The sequence below is a fragment of the Lutra lutra genome, chromosome 6 (assembly GCF_902655055.1).
Source record: "Lutra lutra chromosome 6, mLutLut1.2, whole genome shotgun sequence".
Classification (NCBI taxonomy): Eukaryota; Metazoa; Chordata; class Mammalia; order Carnivora; family Mustelidae; genus Lutra; species Lutra lutra.
Genome location: NC_062283.1, coordinates 36,053,271 through 36,080,301, shown reverse-complemented (window position 1 = coordinate 36,080,301; position 27,031 = coordinate 36,053,271). Strand labels below are relative to the sequence as shown.

Sequence of the window (27,031 nt, the reverse complement as noted above, 5' to 3'; positions counted from 1 at the left end):
AGAAGGAGTTGAAAATATAAGATTTATTTGCCTATAAGATAGAATCTCATGGCTGTTCATTATAATACCTCTCTTGTCAACCTTCGACATCCTTCCATTCCCTTCACTATACTCACCTGTCACAAACCCAATCTGCTGAAATCCAACCCTCACCTCGCCCAGGTCCAAGCCTGCACCGGTGTAGCTGAATGTGACTGGAGACAGACACACTGACAGTTTCCCTTCAAATTCACCCTCGTGTTTCCCAACAATCGTACTATTTGTTCTCTAAATCTCCTACTCTCTTACTTTTTCATGTCTTTTTTTCTCCCCTCAAATTTTAACACTTCCTCAAACTCTACTTTCAAGTGAAAAAAAAAACTAATTTCACCAATATTTCAATGAATTATGTCTGTCTAATAACGCTCCCCAAACTTAATGGTGTAACACAAAAAATGACTAGGAATTTAGTCAGGGTATGACGGGGAACTTCTTATACACAATGTGCAGCTGCTAGGGTTATGTAGCTGGGAGCCAGGCTAGCCTAGATCTCCAAGATGGCCTCTCATCCTCCATAACTCTGCATGAGTCCCTTAAGTATTCAGTAGCCTGGATTTCCATAGAGCAAAACAGCTGCGCTCTAAGAAAGAGGAAGTCGGATATCCCAATTTCTTAAGGCTTGTGCTTGGAAATCCCAAACATCACCCCAAACTGATTCTATTGGTCAAAGCAAGGCATATGACCTGGTGGATTCAAAAGATGGAAAACAGATTCAACCCCCTGATGTGAGAAACTGCATGTGAATACAGGGTTGGGAGGAAATGTTGGTAGACATAATTGAAAATTACAACAACTAATTAAACATTAGTTACCATACCTGATGACCACATCAACCACTTTACCTAAATCTGTGACGGCATGTCCATGTTCTTTCGTGTTACTATTGATGATCTGTCCCTCACCTAATGAAAGTCAACCTCTGCTTTTACATTAGAATCCACTTTCATAGGGCACCTGGATGGCTCAGATGGTTAAGCAGCTGACTTCGGCTCAGGTCATGATCTCTGGGTCCTGGGAGCAAGCCCCATGTAGGGCTCCTGGCTCAGGGGGGAACCTGCTTCATCCTCTGTCTCGCCCTGCTGCTCGTGTTCTCTCTCTCTCTCTCTCAAATGAATAAAAAAATCTTAAAAAAAAAACGCACTTTCACCTGCTCAAGGTCATAGTTTCTGTAATTTTTCTGACTTGCCCTGCATCATCAGTTTTTTTTTTTATTATGTAATTCCCACTGGCAACCTAATGTATTGTAGTTTTTCTCCTCTTAATAAACAACGAAAGAAACCAAAATTCCTCTCCTCAATCCGCTATCTCCTCCCAGACTTTTTTCTTTTCTGTTCCTCTTTAGGGCAGCACTCTCCAAAAGATTATTTGTAAGCACTGTCTTTGATTCCTCTTAACTCATCCTCTCTTCAACCTACTCCATTCAGGTTTTGTTCCAGTGACTCCACCACAACAGACCTTAACCCTGTAACCATATGTTCCACCTTCAAAATGTGAAGTGCAGGGGTGCCTGGGTGGCTCGGCCTAAGTGCCGACTCTTGGTTTTGGCTCTGATCGTCATCTCATGGGTGGTGGATTGGAGCCCCACTGGGGGCTCTGTGCTCAGCGTAGAGTTGGCTTAGGGATTCCCCACCCCAAACCCCCACTTCTCCTTGTGCTTGAGTGTGCACACTCTCTTACTCTCTCTAAAGTAAATAAATAAATCCTTATTAAAAATACAATGGAGGAGGAATCAAGATGGCGGAGAAGTAGCAGCTGAGACTACTTCAGGTAGCGGGAGATCAGCTAAATAGCTTATCTAAACATTGCAAACACCTACAAATCCAACGGGAGATTGAAGAGAAGAAGAACAGCAATTCTAGAAACAGAAAATCAACTGCTATCTGAAAGGTAGGACTGGCGGAGAAGTGAATCCAAAGTGACGGGAAGACAGACCGCGGTGGGAGGGGCCAGCTCCCGGCGAGCGGCGGAGCAACGGAGCACAAAATCAGGACTTTTAAAGTCTGTTCCGCTGAGGGACATCACTCCAGAGGCTTAACCGGGGTGAAGCCCAGGCGGGGTCAGCATGGCCTCAGGTCCCGCAGGGTCACAGAAGGATCGGGGAGTCTGAGTGTCGCAGAGCTTACCTGTATTAGAACAGGGAAGCCGGCTGCAGAGACAGAGCCGAGGAGTGACTCTCAGGTCGGGGTTACCTTGAACTGGTCGCAGGCTCGGTCAGCTCGGAGCGCGGCCGGAGGCCAGGGTGGCGGGAGTCATTGGGTGCTGTTCTCTGAGGGCGCACTGAGGAGTGGGGCCCCGGGCTCTCGGCTCCTCCGGGCCGGAGACCGGGAGACCGCCATCATCATTCCCGTCATCCAGAACTCTACAGAAAGCGCTCAGGGAACAAAAGCTCCCGAAAGCAAACCCAGCAAACCGGAACGGATTACTCAGCCCGGCCCCGGGTAAGGCAGGTGCAACTCCGCCTGGGGCAAAGACACTTGAGAATCACCACAACAGGCCCCTCCCCCAGAAGATCAATGAGAAACCCAGCCAGGACCAAGTTCACCTACCAAGGAGTGCAGTTTCTATACCAAGGAGAGCGGCAGAATTCCAGAGGAGAAGAAAGCAAAGCACGGAACTCATGGCTTTCTCCCCATGATTCTTTAGCCTTGCAGTTAATTTATTTTTTTTTTTCTTTTTCAACTTTTTTTTCTCTTCTTCTGCTAAATTTTTTTAACTTTTACCGTTTTCTTTTTTAACGTTTTTTAAATAGTTTATCTAATATATATATATTTTTTTCCTTTTTATATTTTTTCTTTATCGGCTTTCTCTTTTTAATAGTTGTTTTTTTTTTTTCTTTCTGAACCCTTTTTATCCCCTTTCTCCCCCCTCACGATTTGGGATCTCTTCTGATTTGGCTAAAGCATATTTTCCTGGGGTTGTTGCCACCCTTTTAGTATTTTACTTGCTCCTTCATATACTCTTATCTGGACAAAATGACAAGGCGGAAAAATTCACAACAAAAAAAAGAACAAGAAGCAGTACCAAAGGCTAGGGACATAATCAATACAGACATTGGTAACATGTCTGATATAGAGTTCAGAATGACGATTCTCAAGGTTCTAGCTGGGCTTGAAAAAGGCATGGAAGATATTAAAGCAACCCTCTCGGGAGATATAAAAGCCCTTTCTGGAGAAATAAAAGAACTAAAATCTAACCAAGTGGAAATCAAAAAAGCTATTAATGAGGTGCAATCAAAAATGGAGGCTCTCACTGCTAGGATAAATGAGGCAGAAGAAAGAATTAGCGATATAGAAGACCAAATGACAGAGAATAAAGAAGCTGAGCAAAAGAGGGACAAACAGCTACTGGACCACGAGGGGAGAATTTGAGAGATAAGTGACACCATAAGATGAAACAACATTAGAATAATTGGGATTTCAGAAGAAGAGGAAACAGAGAGGGGAGCAGAAGGTATATTGGAGAGAATTATTGGAGAGAATTTCCCTAATCTGGCAAAGGGAACAAGCATCAAAATCCAGGAGGTTCAGAGAACCCCCCTCAAAATCAATAAGAATAGGCCCACACCCCGTCACCTAATAGTAAAATTTACAAGTCTTAGTGACAAAGAGAAGATCCTGAAAGCAGCCAGGGAAAAGAAGTCTGTAACGTACAATGATAAAAAATATTAGATTGGCAGCAGACTTATCCACAGAGACCTGGCAGGCCAGAAAGAGCTGGCATGATATATTCAGAGTACTAAATGAGAAAAACATGCAGCCAAGAATACTATATCCAGCTAGGCTATCATTGAAAATAGACGGAGAGATTAAAAGCTTCCAGGACAAACAAAAACTGAAAGAATTTGCAAATACCAAACCAGCTCTACAGGAAATATTGAAAAGGGTCCTCTAAGCAAAGAGAGACCCTAAAAGTAGTAGATCAGAAAGAAACAGAGACAATATACAGTAACAGTCACCTTACAGGCAATACAATGGCACTAAATTCATATCTCTCAATACTTACCCTGAATGTTAATGGGCTAAATGCCCAAATCAAAAGACACAGGGTATCAGAATGGATAAAAAACAAAACCCATCTATATGTTGCCTACAAGAAACTCATCTTAAACCCGAAGACACCTCCAGATTTAAAGTGAGGGGGTGGAAAAGAATTTACCATGCTAATGGACATCAGAAGAAAGCAGGAGTGGCAATCCTTATAGCAGATCAATTAGATTTTAAGCCAAAGACTATAATAAGAGATGAGGAAGGACACTATATCATACTCAAAGGAACTGTCCAACAGGAAGATCTAACAATTTTAAATTTCTATGCCCCTAACGTGGGAGCAGCTAACTATATAAACCAATTAATAACAAAATCAAAGAAACACATCAACAATAATACAAGAATAGTAGGGGATTTTAACACTCCCCTCACTGAAATGGACAGATCATCCAAGCAAAAGATCAACAAGGAAATAAAGGCCTTAAATGACACACTGGACCAGATGGACATCACAGATATATTCAGAACTTTTCATCCCAAAGCAACAGAATACACATTCTTCTCTAGTGCACATGGAACATTCTCCAGAATAGATCACATTCTTGGTCCTAAATCAGGTCTCAACCGGTATCAAAAGATTGTGATCATTCCCTGCATATTTTCAGACCACAATGCTTTGAAGCTAGAACTCAATCACAAGAGGAAATTTGGAAAGAACCCAAATACATGGAGACTAAACAGCATCCTTCTAAAGAATGAATGGGTCAACCAAGAAATTAAAGAAGAATTGAAAAAATTTATGGAAACAAATGATAATGAAAACACAACGGTTCAGAATCTGTGGGACACAACAAAGGCAGTCCTGAGAGGAAAATATATAGCGGTACAAGCCTTTCTCAAGAAACAAGAAAGGTCTCAGGTACACAACCTAACCCTACACCTAAAGGAGCTGGAGAAAGAACAAGAAAGAAACCCTAAATCCAGCAGGAGAAGAGAAATCATAAAGATCAGAGCAGAAATCAATGAAATAGAAACCAAAAAAACAATAGAACAAATCAACAAAATTAGGAGCTGGTTCTTTGAAAGAATTAATAAGATTGATAAACCCCTGGCCAGACTTATCAAAAAGAAAGGAGAAAGGACCCAAATAAATAAAATCATGAATGAAAGAGGAGAGATCACAACGAACACCAAAGAAATACAGACAATTATAAGAACATACTATGAGCAACTCTACGCCAACAAATTTGACAATCTGGAAGAAATGGATGCATTCCTAGAGACATATAAACTACCACAACTGAACCCAGAAGAAATAGAAAGCCTGAACAGACCCATAACCAGTAAGGAGATTGAAACAGTCATCAAAAATCTCCAAACAAACAAAAGCCCAGGGCCAGACGGCTTCCCGGGGGAATTCTACCAAACATTTAAAGAAGAACTAATTCCTATTCTCCTGAAACTGTTCCAAAAAATAGCAATAGAAGGAAAACTTCCAAACTCATTTTATGAGGCCAGCATCACCTTGATCCCAAAACCAGACAAGGATCCCAACAAAAAAGAGAACTACAGACCAATATCCTTGATGAACACAGATGCAAAAATTCTCGCCAAAATACTAGCCAATAGGATTCAACAGTACGTTAAAAGGATTATTCACCACGACCAAGTGGGATTTATTCCAGGGCTGCAAGGCTGGTTCAACATCCGCAAATCAATCAATGTGATACAACACATTATAAAAGAAAGAACAAGAACCATATGATACTCTCCATAGATGCTGAAAACGCATTTGACAAAGTACAGCATCACTCCTGTTCAAAACTCTTCAAAGTGTAGGGATAGAGGGCACATACCTCAATATTATCAAAGCCATCTATGAAAAACCCACCGCAAATATCATTCTCAATGGAGAAAAACTGAAAGCTTTTCCGCTAAGGTCAGGAACACGGCAGGGATGTCCGTTATCACCACTGTTATTCAACATAGTACTAGAAGTCCTAGCCTCAGCAATCAGACAACAAAAGGAAACTAAAGGCATCCAAATCGGCAAAGAAGAAGTCAAACTATCACTCTTCGCAGATGATATGATACTCTATGTGGAAAACCCAAAAGACTCCACTCCAAAACTGCTAGAACTTGTACAGGAATTCAGTAAAGTGTCAGGATATAAAATCAATGCACAGAAATCAGTTGCATTTCTCTACACCAACAACAAGACAGAAGAAAGAGAAATTAAGGAGTCCATCCCATTTACAATTGCACCCAAAACTATAAGATACCTAGGAATAAACCTAACCAAAGAGACTAAGAATCTATACACAGAAAACTATAAAGTACTCATGAAAGAAATTGAGGAAGACACAAAGAAATGGAAAAATGTTCCATGCTCCTGGATTGGAAGAATAAATATTGTGAAAATGTCTATGCTACCTAAAGCAATCTACACATTTAATGCAATTCCTATCAAAGTACCATCCATTTTTTTCAAAGAAATGGAGCAAATCATCCTAAAATTTATATGGAACCAGAAAAGACCTCGAATAGCCAAAGGAATATTGAAAAAGAAAGCCAAAGTTGGTGGCATCACAATTCCGGACTTCAAGCTGTATTACAAAGCTGTCATCATCAAGACAGCATGGTACTGGCACAAAAACAGACACATAGATCCATGGAACAGAATAGAGAGCCCAGAAATAGACCCTCAACTCTATGGTCAACTCATCTTCGACAAAGCAGGAAAGAATGTCCAATGGAAAAAAGACAGTCTCTTCAATAAATGGTGTTGGGAAAATTGGACAGCCACATGCAGAAAAATGAAATTGGACCATTTCCTTACACCACACACGAAAATAGACTCAAAATGGATGAAGGATCTCAATGTGAGAAAGGAATCCATCAAAATCCTTGAGGAGAACACAGGCAGCAACCTCTTCGACGTCAGCCGCAGCAACATCTTCCTAGGAACATCACCAAAGGCAAGGGAAGCAAGGGCAAAAATGAACTATTGGGATTTTATCAAGATCAAAAGCTTTTGCACAGCAAAGGAAACAGTTAACAAAACCAAAAGACAACTGACAGAATGGGAGAAGATATTTGCAAATGACATATCAGATAAAGGGCTAGTGTCCAAAATCTATAAAGAACTTAGCAAACTCAACACCCAAAGAACAAATAATCCAATCAAGAAATGGGCAGAGGACATGAACAGACATTTCTGCAAAGAAGACATCCAGATGGCCAACAGACACATGAAAAAGTGCTCCATATCACTCGGCATCAGGGAAATACAAATCAAAACCACAATGAGATATCACCTCACACCAGTCAGAATGGCTAAAATTAACAAGTCAGGAAATGACAGATGCTGGTGAGGATGCGGAGAAAGGGGAACCCTCCTACACTGTTGGTGGGAATGCAAGCTGGTGCAACCACTCTGGAAAACAGCATGGAGGTTCCTCAAAATGTTGAAAATAGAACTACCCTATGACCCAGCAATTGCACTGCTGGGTATTTACCCTAAAGATACAAACGTAGTGATCCGAAGGGGCACGTGCACCCGAATGTTTATAGCAGCAATGTCTACAATAGCCAAACTATGGAAAGAACCTAGATGTCCATCAACAGACGAATGGATAAAGAAGAAGTGGTATATATACACAATGGAATACTATGCAGCCATCAAAAGAAATGAAATCTTGCCGTTTGTGACGACGTGGATGGAACTAGAGGGTATCATGCTTAGCGAAATCAGTCAATCGGAGAAAGACAACTATCATATGATCTCCCTGATATGAGGGAGAGGAGATGCAACATGGGGGCTTAAGGGGGTAGGAGAAGAGTAAATGAAACAATATGGGATTGGGAGGGAGACAAACCATAAGTGACTCTTAATCTCACAAAACAAACTGAGGGTTGATGGGGGGAGAGGGGTTGGGAGGGGGGGTGAGGTTATTGATATTGGGGAGGGTATATGCTATGGTGAGTGCTGTGAAGTGTGTAAACCTGGCGATTCGCAGACCTATACCCCTGAGGATAAAAATATATGTTTATAAAAAATAAAATTTAAAAAAAAAAGGCAAAAGATAATAAATGTCAAAGCTAAAGAAAATGACAAAAAAAAATGCAATGGACAGTGCTCTGTTCTTATTTGACCATCCAGACCATGCTCTGAATGGTCAAAATCTCTTTTGAGCATCCAGAGCATTGAGCTCTATCCACACTTCCCCTTGAAACAGTTTTTTTCTCCTCTTGACTTCAAAAACAATACACTCTCCTGATTTTCTTCCCACCTCACTGGTGTCTTTCTGTCTCCTTTGTTGATTTTATCTCATTTCTTCAAGCCCCAAGGCTCAGTCCTCGGTTCTCTTCTCATCTTTATTTACTTACATCTCACAACTTCAAATACTAGTAGGGTCTGAAAATTCTAGTGCTATTATTTCTAATATATACACACACTAATATATCTAGTACTACATTCTCCAACCCTGACCTCTTTCCCAGATTGCAGACTATATCTGATGGCCCACTTGAAATCTTCACTTGGATATCACATCAGAATCTCAAACTAACATGTCCAAAGTTGAACTGCTAATCATGTCCCCAAATGGTCCTCCCACAGATTTCCCATCTTAGTAAATGGCATCTCTATTTTTTCCAGCTGTTCTGGCCAAATACTTAGAGACATATTGTGATTTCCTTTTTTCCTCAAAATCCTCATTGAGTTTGTCCTCACATTCCTTTAAAATGCATTCATAATCTGAACATTTTTCACCACCATCTCTCACCTAGATTTCCCTAAATAGCATTTACTCTTGTTTCCTTATGGTCAATTTTCACTACTGCAGACAGGGATCTTTTTTAAGTTGGATGATTTCACTCTTCTACTTAAAACCCTTCAGTGACTTCCTGTTTCACTCACAGTGGCCTCTAGTGTCCTTCAGTCTGGCCTGATACCATGTACTTCTGTTGATCTCATATCCCACCCTCCTGCCCCTCACTCATTCACTCCAGCCACCCTGAAGACTTTTCTGTCCCCAACCCACCAGGGATGCTCTCATCACAGGGCCTTTGGGATTGCTGTGCCCTCTGGCCTTTGGGATGCTGCTTTACCCTCGCCACTCTGGACAAAGCTTTGATTATACTTGTCTATTTGTTTATTCCACATCTCCCCCACCACATTATAAGTTCCATGAAGGTAGGGAATTTCATTAATTTTGTTTGCAGTTGTAACCCCGGAACCAGCAATAACACCAGCTACATGGTAAGCACTCTACAAATAAGTGTTGAATTAGTACGTGTTCATTTGTTTGTTTGTTTGGTTTTTGTTTTTAAACATAGTCAATTCTTTATGCTCTTTGAAATGTATTTTATTTAACGCTGGAAGGCCAGATGGAAATGGCTAACTGGTTCTTTCAAAAACTCCTTTGGTGAAACAAAGTTGTGATGCTTTCTTTGTTCTATTATTTATCCTTACTAGATTCTGTCCATTCCCTGTCCTTTTTTCATCCTTGGATTAATATGGCTTTGTTAATGTGTTTTGGCAAAGGATAGAGGTAGTCACCCCCTTTTGTCTTACTCCCAAATTTCTCTTTCTCCCCTGCTTATTCTTAAATATCTCTGCCAGATCACTTACATACTGCCTCCTGGTTAGCCAAATGACAAGAAGCAGGTTTGTTTTAGCTTCCTCAAATATTTTTTAATGTACTATTTCCCACTTAGGTTTTCTCTCAGCTTCTAGGATTTGGGGGATCTCTGGCGTGTTACTTGGGACCTGAATTTTCTTCCTTTTACTTTGCTACCAATTTTGACTGTCTTCCTAGTATTGAAATTTGTTTTATCATGGCCTCTGATTCTGTCTGATCATCTGTTTTTGGAGTCTGCCACTGCCTGAGGTGGGACATTTGTTTCCCTGTGTGTGTGGCAAGAGGTGGGAGGGGGAGAGGAAGCATGCCACATCCCTCTCTGCCTCACAGCTCCAGTGAGCGATGGTGCCAGCTCTGGACATGTTCTTGAGGAATGAGAGCAAATCTGATCATTCTAGAAGATTTTTCTATAGTTTAGTCATTTTTGTTTAAAACGTCTCATTGGGATTTTGTTAGTATTGTATCAAGTTGAGAAGTATTATTGACATTTTTTCAAATTGGAACATTTTATTTCTTATCATTCAAATTTTCCTGTAAATGTGCTACTAAAATATAGTTTTCTTTAACTTGGTAAAATATTTCTCATTAAGGACAAGATTGGGTATTTGTGTATTCATTGTCACTGTAATAAAAGCTTTTTTATTGTATTTATGGGTAATATATGAGATAATATGTTCTTGTGGGGAGGATTTTTTTCTAAGGGTAAATTTATTTGGCATTTTTAAAATACTTAAAATACTATAAAATAATTTTAAGTTAATTTTTGGAGTTATAATGTATGTAATAATTTTGTCTATGTCTTGTTTGTGTTGGCCATATAAGAACTTCTTTATAACAAATAAGTGTATAATAAAAAATTTTATATTATAGGAATAATATAGAATAGAATCTTTTAAGATTTCATAGGAACACAAACCTTGATTTTAATGAGATATATTCTAAATTTTATGTGTCTTGTGCATATGTCAGTTGGTCTAAATTAGGACATACATGGGGTACATGGGTAGCCTAGTTGGTTAAGCATCTGCCTTCAGCTCAGGTCATGATTTTGGGGTTCTAGGATGGAGTCTCTATAAAGTGAGGATCCTGTTTCTACCTCTCCTTCTGCCTGCCACTCCCCTGCTAATGCACGCTCTCTCTCTCTCTCTCTCTAACTGTGAAATAATAAATAAATAAATAAAATCTTTTTAAAAATAAATAAATAAATTAGGACTTTCATGTATTACCTATGTTACTATATCCCTTCCTTAAACATTACACATTATCCCTATACACAATGCATACTTTAAATTAGTAAATGAAAAATTAAATTATTTAATGGCAATAGGACTGGGAATAATAACTATTTTTCCACTTGGTGTTGCATTTTGTTCTATCACCATATTAAGATATATACTTAGAGGGGTGCCTGGTGGCTTGGTGCGTTAAGCCTCTGCCTTTGGCCCAGGTCATGATCTCAGGGTCCTGGGATCGAGCCCCACATCGGGCTCTCTGCTCAGTGGGGAGCCTGCTTCCCCCTCTCTGCCTGCTGCTTTGACTACTTGTGATCTCTCTCTCTCTCTGTCAAATAAATAAATAAAATCTTAAAAAAAGATATATAGTTGGAAATAGTCCTATATGCAGCTTTTCCATAGAATAGTTGGCTTATGCTCTGAGTGAAGGTAGCCTCAAGAAGAAAGCTGCCTTGAGATAGCTCTGAAGAGGTGAGACTAGCATGAACACACTGCTCTGAAGGTGAGAAATTTTATAACCTTTGTGACACTCAGAATGGGAACAATATGGCAGAAAAATAGCCAGCCTCATAGGTTTATGCCTTTCCTCTTAACCCAAGACTATAGGAGAAAGATTGGTGCTATCAGAGATAACTCCATCACTAGACTACCCCAAGTAGGGTTACCTAGGAGCAAGTCAACCCGAAAGACACTGTTTCTTCATTACACAGTTAATATAATTCTAAGAGCATGGTTTGCTAAGTATAAGGAAAGGGATTGAAATAAGGACCTATCAGGATGCTTTCACAGATAACATCCCTGGCACACATGCACATTCCCGTGCGCACGCGCGTGCGTGCACACACACACACACACACACACACACATATATCTTGGTAATTCTGCTTTTCTTTGCATAGGAAAATTGCATTCTTTAAACATGCAACACTTGATGATGGAGCCAGATGTCAAAAAGTATGTGGAGCTGGAGAGGAATACAGCCTTAACATTGAAGATTTGCCATGGAAAATCCAAATACAGATCAAGGAATTTTTTAAAGTGAAACTTTTAACAGTCTATTGTTTGTAGTCCTTTTAGGAGACAAGATATCCTATATGTTTTGAAAACAGTCACCAATCTGAGAGTAAGATTAATTCTAAAGCCCACTTCTTCCTCATCATGCCGACACAGTCGGTTGACAATGTTGGTATAGGTGGTGACCTACAATTGTCAACCGACTGTGTCGGCATTCATGTTGTCATATTAAACATATACACAATCCAAACCCTTCCCCCGGTTCTGACCATGTCACAAAGGTCACTTTCTCCAAAGCCTAACTAACATCGCACGCTGAGGCTGAGACTTTTGTCAGTTGACTTTAGGCACTCTGTTGGTGTAAATGTTTCATTTTTACATCTCTGAGTACAACTTTGGTTTGGAAAAAAGCGTAGAGATTTTTATAGGTTGTGTGTAAAAGAAGGGGCTCATTAATAAATACAATTCATTTAAAACTTTTAGGAAAAGTGATCCAAAAATTATAGCACAATAAGCTGACACATTGTTTTTTCTAAACAAACCCATGTGTTGGAGTGCCAATTCTAAGATATCTTCCAAACCTATAGACCTTTAGTGTTGCCCCTGTTACGTGCGTGTGCATCTGCTGAGCCAGCACACTATGCTGCTTTGACTCAAAAGGGTTCTCCATATCCAGGCATTAAGTCACTATACCGGACACACACCACTGGAATGCTGTGACCTACATACGGTGTATGTGGTTTACATTTTCAGTAACTGGGAGGCAATTTAATTGTCTGACTCAATTACAGTAAGTGAGAGCCAGACTGCCAAGTCTTCATTCACCTCACTGAAAATGGACCCCTCAAAGTCAAGCCAAATTCTCGAAGGAGAAGCTGGGTCAGCAAAGCTGCTGCTGAATCACGTGTGTTCCAGTCTGTATCTTGAAAAAGCTGTTAGTTTCCCTTGATCCCTTATTTCTGGTGCTCGCTCTCTGAGACTGGTCAGACTCTAAGACCAACAGCACAATTGAGTTTGACTCTAGCAGAATGGAGATTCTAGGCTGGGCAACCGTTTCTTAGGTGAAAGCCAAAAGAAATATCGCCCAGTAGGAGGAACCATAATAAGCCTGGGTTTTTGATTAATTTGGAAAGTTACATTTTCCAAGCAGCACTGATATGCTTGGAATTCTACATGAGTCTTAATCTCCACTAGAAAGAGGTAGCCTGGGCTCTTGGGACTAGACTGCCTCATGTCCTCATGTGGCCAACTGCCTCAAGATTGGTTTGTCAAGTGACTCCTTCTTCGACCTGCCGACACTGGCTTCTGACCAGTAGGCACAGGGTGTGCTTAGCCAGAGAACTGCCACTTAGGGAGAAACAGGCCAAGTGTCCCCCGAGAAACCACTGGTCTAATGCTCAGTTCCTAATGAAGCAAAGGGAATCTGTTCAAGTCACTTCTTTGTAACATGCCAAGCAGTAGGCACTAAATTTGAAGTCTGCCCTTCTTTGGTAACTCTGTTAAAAGGTAATGGGGATAATTCTCAGTGAGAGTTATGATCAAACCTGACATGGGCCATGAGAATTTCCCAGAGAAAGGCTGGTAAACTCCTCGTAAGAAGAGTGAAACCAGAGTGAAAGGAGATCCAATTTTATACCTCAGCTCTGAAAGTAAATAATTCTGCCCTATTCATAGTAATCGTGAAAATCCTCCCTACTTGATAATAAGCAGGTGTGCCACTGACGTTTCTTAGAAGTACAAACAATTATGATGGAAATTTGCTCTTTCTCCCACAGCTGAGTTTATGCAGTGAAAGGAAGCCCCAGAGTGGGGCAGAAGAGAAGGCCATGGGAGAGAAATCTGACCTGAGGTTGACAGGATTTTTTTTTTTTTCTGAATTATTAATGTCTTTAGGATCACATGGCTACATTTGAAAGATCAGTGGGGCAGGAATGATCACTATTTAGATTCTATGATATTATGGCTATTTAAAATATGATATAGAAAAGAAGTATTAAAGTACAATAAACTTGTGAAGCAGATAGGCCATTCCCCATCACCACTGATGGTTGAAAGCTGTCCTACCTTACGAGGAAAATATTAATCAATGCCAGTTGGTTCTTTGGAGTCTTCATTTGCCTTTTTTTCTTTCTTTTTTTTTTTTAAGATTTCATTTATTCATTTGACAGACAAAGATCACAAGCAGGCAGAGAGGCAGGCAGAGAGAGAAGGGGAAGCAGTCTCCTTGCTGGGCAGGGAGCCCGATGTGGGGCCCAATCCCGGGACCCTGAGACCATGACCAGAGCGGAAGGCAGAGGCTTAACCCACTGAGCCACCCAGGCACCCCTTGCCTCTCTATAGAATACAATTTTTTCAATTTTTCAACAGTATCTCATAACTTGTTAACAGTTCATTAATTTCAGAATTTTGGAGGGAGGAAATTATATGTCTTGAATGATATTCTTAAAATAAATGGGTTCATACAGTTGCTGGGGAGAGTGGAAAGGAGTGCAGAATATCCTTGAGTGTAATGGTCTTGGCATCACGTGACATGGGTTTGGATCTGAGCTCTGCCATTTTGTAACTGATGACTATACCTTTTTTTTCTCCCTCCTACTCCTCAGTTTTTTTTTTTTTTTTAATCTATAAAATGGGAAGAAAAAAGTTTAATGAAATAATGCTTTTTAAGCTCTTAGCATAATGCACAGTATATAAGAATTAACAAGAGATACTGATTATTATCTTAAAAATAAGCAAGTCAGAATGTACACACACACACACACACACACACACACACATTCTTTTACTCATCTGCTGGTACTAAGGTTTCCATGCACTTATTTAGCAGAAGAACCTGTAACATTTTTGTTCTTAGATACAATTTAGAAAATACTGAGGAAGTGAAGTAAGGGACCCTTTATGGGATGTGATTTCAGGGTTCTTGGAATACCCCTCTTCACATACTGAGAACTGATTTTCCACTTATTATCCTCTTATTCTGTCTCATTGAATGTATATCTAAACTTGTTTAAACTTCCTTCTTTCCTCCTTCCTTCCTTCCCTTTCTTCTTCTTTCTTCCTTTCTCCCTTCCTTCCTTCGTTCCTTCCTCTCTCTCTCACTCTCTCTCCCTCCCTCCCTTTCTTCCTCTCTTTCTTTTTTGCTCTTTCTTTTTTTCTTTCTCTCTCTCCCACCCTCTCTCTCCCTCTCTTCTTCCCTCCCTTTCCTTCCCTCATTTCCTCCCTCCCTCTCCTTCCCTCCCCCTTCTCTCTTTCTCTCTTTCCCATCCCCTTCCTTCCTTCCTTCCTTCCTCCCTTCCTTCCCTCCCTTTCTCCCCCTTTTCTTTCTCCCTCTCTCTTTCTTTCTTTCATCTTTTTCTTTCTTCTCTCTCTTTTTCTCCTTTCTCTTCTTCTCACCCATTCTCTTCCCCTATCTGGGATTTCTTTTTAAGATTTATTTATTTATTTATTTATTTATTTTTATTTATTTGACAGAGAGAGAGATCAGAGTAGGCAGAGAGAGAGAGAGAGAGGTGGAAGCAGGCTCCCTGCCGAGCAGAAAGCCCAATGAGGGGCTTGATCCCAGGACCCTGAGATCATGACCTGAGCCCGAAAGCAGAGGCTTAACCCACTGAGCCACTCAGGCACCACCCCCATCTGGGATTTCTTATTGCACTTCCCAAAGTTCCTGCAGTTGGCAGGAAGTTGGCATGAGCTGTCCAGGGTTCAGGTTGACTGAGAAGTTCTGCAAAGTCAGCACTACCATCTGCTGATTATTCTTTAGTTTAACATTAAGACAAAAATATTTTCAGAAGAATATACTTTAAGCTCTAGGTGATAGCAATGTTTTTATTCTCATCATTATTTGTATTTTTCTGATATTGTTTTTCAATTAATATGTATCACTTTCATAATCAGAAATTAAAAAAACATTTAAGGAAAATAAAGAAGGAACTTGATAGCACTATTCAGAGTGCTAATTCAGGGCAGAAATCATTCGTCCCCTTTCTGCTTCTTTTGTCATAATTTCTAAGGATCTTGGGTGTGTGGAGAAAAATGGTTTAGGTATTTGTGTTATGTCTTTTATTGTTCTTATCTTTCATCATGACATTTCTGACAGTTTTCCTGTCAGGGGAAAAAAACCCTCTGTGAGGTACATTGATACATGACATATATATTTCTTCCTGGGATTTGTACAGTTTGTAAATTTAGTTGAAAATATGAACATTATTTGCTCTTTACCTGCCTTTTAGCCCCAGAAGTTTCTTCACACATTTACTTTTTCCTTCTCTACATATGACATTCTAGAAGGCTACATGTTTTAGCTTTTAGTTCATCTTCTATGGAAGACTTCACCATGTCAGACCAATTTCACACATTCATATGGAAGTATATTTCAGTATAATGGTCCATCAACTTGCACAACGAATGAGAGTGAATACTAAAAACATTTTCTGAAAGTAAAATCAAATCAAATCAAATCAAATCTACAAATGTATATTGAGAAATCAACTTAGAGTAGTAATTTCTCTGGTACATGGGCACATTTTTCTTTTATGAAAGATTTCTAAATTCATGTCTATCCATTTGAAGAAACTGTGACAGAATAGTTATGACATTTCTCAGTGAGAAAAAAAAGAAATCATACATCAGATGTTCCATATGCCTGTGTTATGTCAAAGTCTTGAACATTTTATTGACTCTGTCTGGTCAGAAGTCTTAGGAAACACATCAGCTTATGACACATGGGTTCAAACCTTGAATCCACTTTCTTACACTACTTTGAATTGGCTTTTTCTCTGTGAGGCAAGACCATCAGCTTCAATTAGCCTGATGCTAAAGACCACGAGGATACTGCCAGTAAGTATGTGTGACACCTCACCACCTAGGCTTAGACGAAAGCAGCATATATTCTAAACTCACAAAAGTCTTTGAAGACCGCATTTTCCTGACTTGTGGCAGAGCCACTTGGATTTCTGGGTAAAGAAATTTTCCTCATCATTTCTCCAGAGATCCTGGAAGCACAGAGTATCTCCCTGGGCTCCTGGCCAGCTCCAATAGAGTATTGGCTTCCTCTACCACTTCCTCCCCAGAGATTGCTTACTGAAATGTGGGCTGCTTGAAGAGGGCAAACCTGTTATCACATTGCTGGTTGGAGTCCCGCTTCCCATGTAGCAAATGTATCATTAAGTTATTGACAAAAAAAAAAGGCAACAAAACAAATGAACAAAACGAATGAATAGCATTACTCATACATTTGAGTAGCAGCTTTTATACTTAATTTCTAAAAACTTGGAAAAGAAAGGAAATGGGATGGAGGAGATTTCTAGTAGGAAAACTCTGATGAGTGGCTCTTAAAGTAAGTAGGAAAGAGTCTGTCCTCTTTCTACAGCGACTTTCCAAAACCACAGAAGCACATATTGAATGTATTATAGACCATAGTTTCATTCTTTTCCTCTCTTCTGAAGTGTAAGATAATACTTCTCCTTCTTTTAATTCTCTGGTTTAATATACTAATGGTTCATTCTTTGATGCACATGTGCACAAACTGGTCCTCCTTGTGCTGCTTTTCCAGAGCAACCTCTTTTATCTTACCTTATATATGACATATGTCATTGTGTTAATCATCCCCTGCAGGGTGTTAACAGGTGGGTCACCACACACATTTTTGAAGTCTATTTAAGGAGTTTCAGAAAAGAGCAGGAGTTCTTACAAAAGTGTAAAATTAAAATGATAAGAAATGTGTGTTGTTTAGATTTCCATAAGGCTTCATTGGATATGCATTCACATATACATATATATGGAGATATATGTGTGTGTGTGTGTGTGTGTTGTTTGTGTGTATATATAGTTTATCTAATATGAAAAAATGCTGTGATTATTTGCCATATTTTATTAATTTATACAAAATCACTCTTTCTCTATGTCAGTTTCTTATCATTCTTTTATAGCGTTTATCTTAACACTCTGTCATATCTCACTGAGTACAAGGAGATTATCTCCAAAGCAATGGCTGGGTCTTATTCTTCCTTGGTGTCAGAATACTTTGATCCTTGGCACAGAGTAAATATTTAAATGCACATTAGCTGAATGAATAAAAAAACAGACAAATCAATAAATGGAGGGTCAGTCACATGCATATATTTAATACTAGACTCTTGTATATAAAACAAATGCAGGAAGATTTACCAAGTTTTTCCTAGAAGAGCTCTCTAAGATTAGGATGATGTAAATAGAATATGACACAGTACTCTACATCAGGGTTTCTGAACAGCAGCCGTGTGGACATTTGGGGCAGGAGAATTCTTTGTTGTGGAGGCTGTTCTATGAATTGAAAGATGTTTAAGCAGCACCGCTGGCCTCTGCCCAGTAGATGTCGCCTCCCTTCCCAACTCAGACAACCCAAAGTGTCTCCAGACATTATCACCTGTCCCTGGGAGAGGTAGGGACAAAACCACCTTTGGTGGGAGAACCACTGTCAACCAGTGTCTGATTTCAGGATGGTATTACCCATTTGTGTTGCATTTTTTTTTCTTTTCTACAAAGTGAGTACATGATTGGGGTGGGAAATAGAGTGGGAACAAGTAATGCCATTTTCCTACTCAGATTCAGAAGGATGGGAAACAATCTTTGTCTTCCCAAAAACTCATTTCAGAGATGTCATTTATTCAGATAAACTAATGTCTTAAAGCTATAAAGTGAAAACAAACCCTTGGAGGCCCAAGTCCCAGAGCTTCTAATGCATGGGCTTGCCATATAGTTTCCACCTATAAGACACATGTCCCCACATCTGTTGGAAGAAACTTACACTACCCTTTTGTCTGTGCTATGCTTGTTCTCTGTACTAAAAATAAGTACATAGTTGGCATTTTTTCCTAATTAAATATCCCCATCTACCAAATTCTGCAGAATTTGCTTCCATTTTGTTTCGTTTTAGAAATTGGATAAAATAGAACTGAGTTCCTGGATTCCTTTGTTGATCCATAAAATTTACTTAGATTGAATAATCATTTCACTGATGTGTTTTGAAAATTTTTTCACAGTAGGGGCACCTGGGTGGCTCAGACTGTTAAGTGTCTGCTTTCAGCTCAGTTCATGATCCCAGGGTCCTGGGATGGAGTCCCACATTGAGCTCCTTGCTCAGCGGAGAGTTTGTTTCTCTCTTTCCCTCTGTCCCTATGCCAACTTGTGTGCTCTCTCTCTCTTAAATAAATAAGTACAATCTTTAAAAAAAAGGCAAGTTGATAAATCAAAAAAATAAAAATCTTTCACATTAAAAAATATTCTTTCTGAAAAGGCAGGTCAGATAACTTCTATGTAATGAGTGAGGAAGAAATGGAAACAGAATTAGAAAAACAGTGTAGGTTTATAGATTGTGTTACTGGCAGAGCCAGGAGTAATCTGTTGTCTAGAGTTCCAATCCCAACATACACAACATTTTAATTAGTACTTTCAGAGTGCTCTCAGGAAAGGATGTATTAATTTAAACTCCCACAGTGATACATTCAGCTTTCATTCCCTACCCCTCATTTTCTCACCAGTATTTGGCTCTATCTTACTTCAGTCTTTCCCAAATCATGAATGTAATGTATCAACATAGTACTAGAAGTCTTAGTAATAGCAATCAGACAACAAAAAGAAATAAAAGGTATTCAAATTGGCAAAGAAAAAGTCAAACTCTCTCTCTTTGCAGATGACATGATACTCTATTTGGAAAACCCAAAAGTCTCCAACACCAAATTATTAGAACACATACAGCAATACAGTAATGTGGTAAGCTACAAAATCAATGCACAGAAATCAGTTGCTTTCTTATACACTAACAATGAAACAGTAGAAAGAGAAATTAGAGAATTGATTCCATTTATGAAAGCACCAAAAACTGTAAGATACCTTGGAATAAACCTAACCAAAGAGGTAAAGGATCTATACTCTAGGAACTACAGAACACTCATGAAAAATTGAAAAAGACACAAAAAGGTGGAAGAACATTCCATGTTCATGGATCAGAAGAATAAACATCACTAAAATTACTATGCTGCCCAGAGCAATCTATACTTTCAATCCCGTTCCAGTCAAAATACCAATGGCATTTTTCAAAATGCTGGAACAAACAATCCTTAAATTTGTCTGGAACCAAAAAAGATGGCAAATCGCCAAGGCAATGTTGAAAAAGACAAACAAAGCTGGGGACATCACGGTGTCTGATTTCAAGCTATTACAAAGCTGTGATCACCAAGACAGCATGGTACTGGCACAAAAACAAACACATAGACCAGTGGAACAAAATAGAGAGCCCGGATATGGACTCTCCACTCTATGGTCAACTAATCTTCGACAAAGCAGGAAAAAATATCCGATAAAAGAAGAACAGTCTTTTCAATAAATGGTACTGGGAAAATTGGACAGCTATACACAGAAGAAAGAAACTGGACCATACACAAAGATAAACTCAAAATGGATGAAAGACCTCAATGTGAGACAGGAATCCAACAAAATACTAGAAGAGAACATAGGCAGTAAACTCTTTGACATAGACCACAGCAACTTCTTTCAAGACATGTCTCCAAAGGCGAGGGAAACAAAAGTGAAAATGAACTTTTTGGACTTCTTCAAGATGAAAAGCTTCTGCACAGCAAAGGAAACAGTCAACAAAACAAAGGGGCAACCCACCAAATGGGAGAAGATATTTGCAAATGACACTACAGACAAAGGCCTGATATCCAAGATCTATGAAGAACTTCTCAACTCAACACCCAAAAAACAGATAATTCAAAAAATGGGCAGAAGACATGAATAGACACTTCTCCAAAGAAGACATAAAAATGGCTAACAGACACATGAAAAAATGTTCATTATCATTAGATATCAGGGAAATTAAAATAAAAACCACATTGAAATACCACTTTACACCAGTTAGAATGGCCACAATCAACAATACAGTAAACAACAAATGTTGGAGATAATGTAGAGAAAGGGCAACCCTCTTACACCATTAGTGGGAATGCAAACTGGTGCAGCCACTTTGGAAAACAGTGTGGATGTTCCTTAAAAATTAAAAATAGGGGCGCCTGGGTGGCTCAGTGGGTTAAAACCTCTGCCTTCAGCTCAGGTCATGATCTCAGGGTCCTGAGATCAAGCCCTGCTTTGGGCTCTCTGCTTGGTGGGGAGCCTGCTTCCCCCACTCTCTCTGCCTGCCTCTCTGCCTACTTGTAATCTCTGTCAAATAAATAAATAAAATCTTTTAAAAAATTAAAAATAGAGCTACCTTATAACAAAACACATCGGGCTCTCTGCTCAGCGGGGAGTCTGCTTTCCCTTCTCTCTCTGCCTACTTGTGATCTCTCTCTCTCTGTCAAATAAATAAATAAATAAAATCTTAAAAAAAAAAAAGAAAGGATGAATACCCAACTTTTGCATCAACTTGGATGGAACTGGAGGAAATTATGCTAAGTGAAATAAGTCAAACAGATAAAGTCAATTATCATATGGTTTCACTTATTTGTGGAACATAAGGAATAGCATGGAGGACATTAGGAGAAAGAAAGGAAAATTGAAGTTGGGGAGGAATTGGAGTAGTAGAGGAACCATGAGAGACTAGACTCTGGGAAACAAAATGAGGGTTTTAGAGGGAAGGAGGTGGGGGTCTGGGTGAGCCCAGTGATGGGTATTAAGGAGGGCACAGATTGGGGCATCTGGGTGGCTCAGTGGGTTAAAGCCTATGCCTTCAGCTCAGGTCATGATTCCAGGGTCCTGGGATCAAGCCACGCATCAGGCTCTCTGCTCAGCAGGGAGCCTGCTTCCTCCTCTCTCTCTCTCTCTCTGCCTGCCTCTCTGCCTACTTGTGATCTCTATCTGTCAAATAAATAAATAAAATCTTAAAAAAAAAAAAAGGAGGGCACAGATCGCATTGGAGCACCGGGTGTTATAGACAAACAATGAATCATGCAACACTACATCAAAAACTAATGGTGTACTGTATGGTGACTAACATAACAATAAAAAAAAGCAAAAAAAAAAAATGACAGGTTATTTGAAAGGCATGGACTCAAACAATATAACAAAATTAAGTATTAATAGTTTCAGCAGATATGTTCTTAGAACAAAATATAAATATTTATTAAAGGACAATAAAATTGTAAATGATAATATTGGTTTGTAAAAAAGAAGATGGATCTTCTATTATTGACAGCAAAATAAAATAGGGAAGTGAAAGAGGAATTAGAAAGGGAAAAAAGGTATTAATTTTTTTATATGTCAAGTTTTAATATTCATTTGAGTTACAGATTAAAAGATTATAAAAATACATGTTCACTTTTCTGTTTAAAAGTAGATTTATATGGCACCTGGGTAGCTCAGTTGGTTAAGCTCTACCTTCAGCTCAGATCATGATCCCAGGGTCCTGGGATTAACCCCTGCATTGGGCTCCCTGCTCTGCAGAGAGACTGCTTCTCCCTCTCCCTCTGTCTGCTGCTCTGCCTACTTGTGCTCTCTATCTCTCTGTCAAATACATAAATAAAATCTTTAAAAAAAAGATTTATAAACATGGGGTGGAAAAATTAATGTCATAGGGTCTAGGATATGATATTAGGATAAGTTGGTGAAAAGTTGCTCAATTTTCACAAATAAATTTATGCCTGACAATAAAGTAGAAATATTTTATACTTCTAAATTTTATATATTTTACTTAGCAAAATAACTAAAGCAAAAATTTAGAAATGTATGAGACTAAAGTGAGAGAAAATAAGTAATTATGGGAAATGTTACTATACTTCTCTAAAGTTTTGATGCATATAAAAGAGGAAATAAAGATATGAATGAAGGCGCGCCTGGGTGTCTCAGTTGGCTAAGCATCTGCCTTCAGCTCAGGTCATGATCTCAGGGTCCTAGGATTGAGCCCCTCATTGGTCTCTTTGCTTGTCAAGGAGTCTGCTTCTCTCTCTCCCTCTGTCTGCCACTCCCCCTGCTTGTGTTCTCTTTCTCTGTCAAATAAACAAATAAAATCTTAAAAAAAAAAACAAAGAACTATAAATGGGGGAGGGTAAAGTGTTGTAAAATGAGATAAGGTTTCTACATTTCACTTCAACTCATAAAGTGTTAACGATTGTAATAATTATATGAACAATGAAATGATGTAATGATGTTATGTATGATTCCATTTGTATAATACTCTTAAAATGACAAAATTGTAGATATGGAAAACAAATTATTGGTTGACAGGCATTAGGGATAGAAGGGGGAGGGATATCAAGAAGGAAATTTCTGTGGTAATATGATAACTCTATCTTGATTGCAGTAGTAGTTACATTATTAAATCTACACTTGATAAAATGATACAGAATTACACATCCATTGTATCAATGTTAATTTCTTCATTTTGATACTGTACTAGTGTTACATAAGATGTAATCATTGGGGGAAACTTGGTGAACTGGAAAAAAAAGATCTCTCTCTAATACCTTCACAACTTCTGTGAATCTCTAACCATTCAATATAACACAATTTAAACAAAACTTGCATCATCTGTCAGCATAGTAATAAATTAACTTTTGGGAATAGGTTCAGACTGAAGAGATTAAATATATTTTTTCCCTTCTGGACTTCAGGAAGTCTTAAAGCTCAGAAGGATGGAGTCATTCCAGGAAAGGGTATTCCCACGTGGAACTTAGTCTAATCTTTGAAATTGCTTTCAAAGAAATAATCTGCCTATTTTTTGATAAACAGGTTGCTGAGTGGGAGGGTCAAAGTCAAATAAAATTGGTCCCCACCCCCTGCAGACCTGAAACATAAGCACATAAACAAAGTAAGATCCTAAAGTTTTATGAATTATGTACTATCTGTACAGAATTTATTAAGATTCAAGATAGCTACATCACTATCAGTGCTACTCATGGATCCTGGAAAATGCTTCTTGAGGGATGGAATCCTCCAGCTAAAACTTGAAGGATATTTAGTTCTTCAGGTAGAAGGACATAGAGAATAGGGCAAAGATTATTTCTCTTTGTAAATCCAGCATCTAGAAACCAATGTTTGCTACTCAAGAGGTACTCCAGAAATGTGTGAAATTGTGAGCAATCAGGACTGTATTAAGAAAGAGGTTAAATTGAGGTGTTTTGTTGGCTCAGTCAGTTGAACGTCTGTCTTTTGCTTTTGGCTGAGGTGATGATCTCAGGGTCACTGGACTGAGCCCTGTGTCAGGCTCTGTGCTTGGTGGGGAGTCTGAGATACTCTCTCTCCCTCTGCCCCTCCCCCCTCTCTCTAATGAATAAATAAAATCCCCCAAAAAAATGGAAAAGGATTTTAAACATGAAAGGTAGGAAAAGAAAAAAGCTCTCCATTTTTTCCCGAGGAGGGCTCTGTAGTGCCATGACCACTTAGAGAACCTTCTAGGTAGAAATAGCCCAAACTTATATTTCATCTTTTTCATTCACACACAAATATGGAGAATTTTTGAAGATGACTATGTTATATGTTCTTCTGCTGCCCTGACCCAACCCACTTATGTGGAAGCCTGGAGTTACCACAGTTCCTTTTGGGAAATATCAATTTGTGTATGAGTTTAGTAAATGTATCATTTTTTTAATGCTAATAAGTTTTATGAATCAAGACTTTAGGGCATATCCAATGTTTAACTTGCATTCTGCCTTAAAGCAAAAAAAGTTATTTGATCATAGCAAAATATACTGTCAAATATTTAATATAAATATTATTCTCTAATATAAACAAATGAAATTTGCTAAACTTAAAATTTCTACTCTTTTATTATTAAATGCATTTCCTACTCTTTCCCAATTTTTAAAAAGTTTTTCCTGTTTTGTCCCCAAATCCAATCCCATTTTTCAAAATTTTCTCTCTAATTCTCCACAGATTCAGCTTACTCCCCTTTTCATTTACAGAGGTTAACCCAACACCTGGAGGGAAGGAAAATAAATAACATTTATGTGGTTGACTCAGAAGGAAATCTACTCTAATTTAAATTTAAATTATGAATTTAAATTAGACACAAATTAAAAAATAGAATGTTTAAAAAATGAAACAAATTTGGGCGTCTGGGTGGCTCAGTGGGTTGCTCCTCTGCCTTCGGCTCAGGTCATGATCTCAGGGTCCTGGGATCGAGTCCCGCATCGGGCTCCCTGCTCAGCAGGGAGCCTGCTTCCCTCTCTCTGTCTCTCTGCCTGCCTCTCTGTCTACTTGTGATCTCTCTCTGTCAAATAAATAAATAAAATATTTTTAAAAAATGAAACAAATTTTCAGGATTAAAAAATTACAAAGCAAAGTTTAACAAATAACTTCAGTAGTAAATTACTTGAATTTGGAATTATTCTAAAGCTTTATATCACTTTTAGTACATATTCTTAAAAATGTAAACATTAAAAATAAAGCTTAACAGAGCTGTTAAGCTGCCAATATGAAACTGTAGTCAACATAAGATGTAGATCTTGAATACTTTAGACAATCACTGTGGAAATTTATGAGAGTTCTTACTATTGAGTTGTTATTAAAAGGACAATTATGTCATATATATCTCCAGTTATAAAATAAGTAAGTCATGGGGATAAAAAGTACACCCTAGGGAATATACACAATAATATGCAATAATTATGTACGGTGACAGATGGTAATTACACTTATCATGGTGAACATTGTGTAATAGACAGAACTATTGAATCACTATAACACCTGAAACTAATATAACATTGTAAGTCAACTATTCTTCAATTTTAAAAAAAGGACAGTTATAAACCATCCACTAACAGGTGTGAATTTAAGACTTGGAAATGAACATGTACTCATGTAGTTTATAACTGCAACAGAAAGTTACTAATGGAAAATTAGTTAAATACAATAAATAAAAATATGGGGTTTCCATAGGCTAAGTGGGTTAAATGGTTATGTAAACCTCTTGTTTTTCAATAAGTAACATTGTCTCAGAAGACAGGCTTTTTCCTTCTCTAATAATAACAGAATGATATTTTAATGAAAAAAAATCTTAACTTTTTGCCTTTTAAAGACACAATGAAAGAATATCCACTGTGGGTGTTGACAGAGTTAGTTCATCCTAGATTATCTTTTGCTTTTATATTTGCCATGATCTTTGAGACTTCCAGTCAGGTATTATATGGAAAGGCAATGTTTTATGCTGATTTATATTCTTTTTCCCCAGAGTAGACTATGAAGTGTTTAATTTTGAACTTATCCAGATATTATAATCCATTTAGATGAGGAATTCAGATAATTTACATTACAAACTACAGATCTTCCTTGACTTACAAGGAAGTTATGTCCTGATAAACCTATCCTAAGTTGAAAATATGGTAAGTTAAAAATACATTTAATACACATAACCTACCAAACATAGCTTAGCCTAGCCTACTTAAATGTGCTCAGAAGATTTAACAGTAGTCTACAGTTGGGCAAAGTCATCTAGCATGAAGTCTCTTTTATAATAAAATGTTGAATACCTCACGTAATTTTTAAAAAAATTTTATTTATTTATTTGACAGAGATCACAAGTAGGCAGAGAGGCAGGCAGAGATGGGGGGAAGCAGGTTCCCTGCTGAGCAGAGAACCCGATGTGGGGCTCGATCCCAGGACCCTGGGATCATGACCTGAGCCGAAGGCAGAGGCTTTAAACCACTGAGCCACCCAGGTGCCCCTACCTCACGTAATTTATTGAAACCTGTGCTGAATGTGAAAAACGGAATGGTTGTGTGGGTACAGAAGGGCTGTAAGCATGTGGGTTGTTCACCACTGGGATCTCGGGGCTGACTGGGAGCTGCCCCTCACTATTGCCATGCCCAGGATCGTGAGAAAGGATCATACCACCTAACACCACCCCGGAAAATACCAACATTCAAAATTTGCTGCACAGTTTCTCCTGAATGTGTATCATTTTTGCACCATCATAAAGTTGAAAAATTATGAGTTGAACTATTGTAAAGAGGGGACTGTCTGTATAAAATAAGTGACCTCTGAAATGTTCATTTATTTGGAATTATATATATGAAATAATGAGAACTATAAGAATAACACATTTAATGTTTGTAAGTAGAGATGATATGTAAATACACATAAAAATATGTGCATGCATGACAAATGTGATATGTGTGCATGTGTGTGCATATATATAATTTATATG

The 27,031-nt window shown here is 38.5% G+C and overlaps 1 protein-coding gene across 1 annotated transcript in view; it reads right to left on the bottom strand.

Annotated features, from left to right (window-relative positions):
• Window positions 1-27,031, bottom strand: part of LOC125101578 (uncharacterized) — a 179,719-nt gene that overhangs the window by 23,859 nt on the left and 128,829 nt on the right. Inside the window, exon 3 of the mRNA XM_047731980.1 lies at window positions 2,229-2,273. Within this exon, the coding sequence (XP_047587936.1) occupies window positions 2,229-2,273 (45 nt within the window). The remainder of the gene's footprint in view (window positions 1-2,228; window positions 2,274-27,031) is intronic.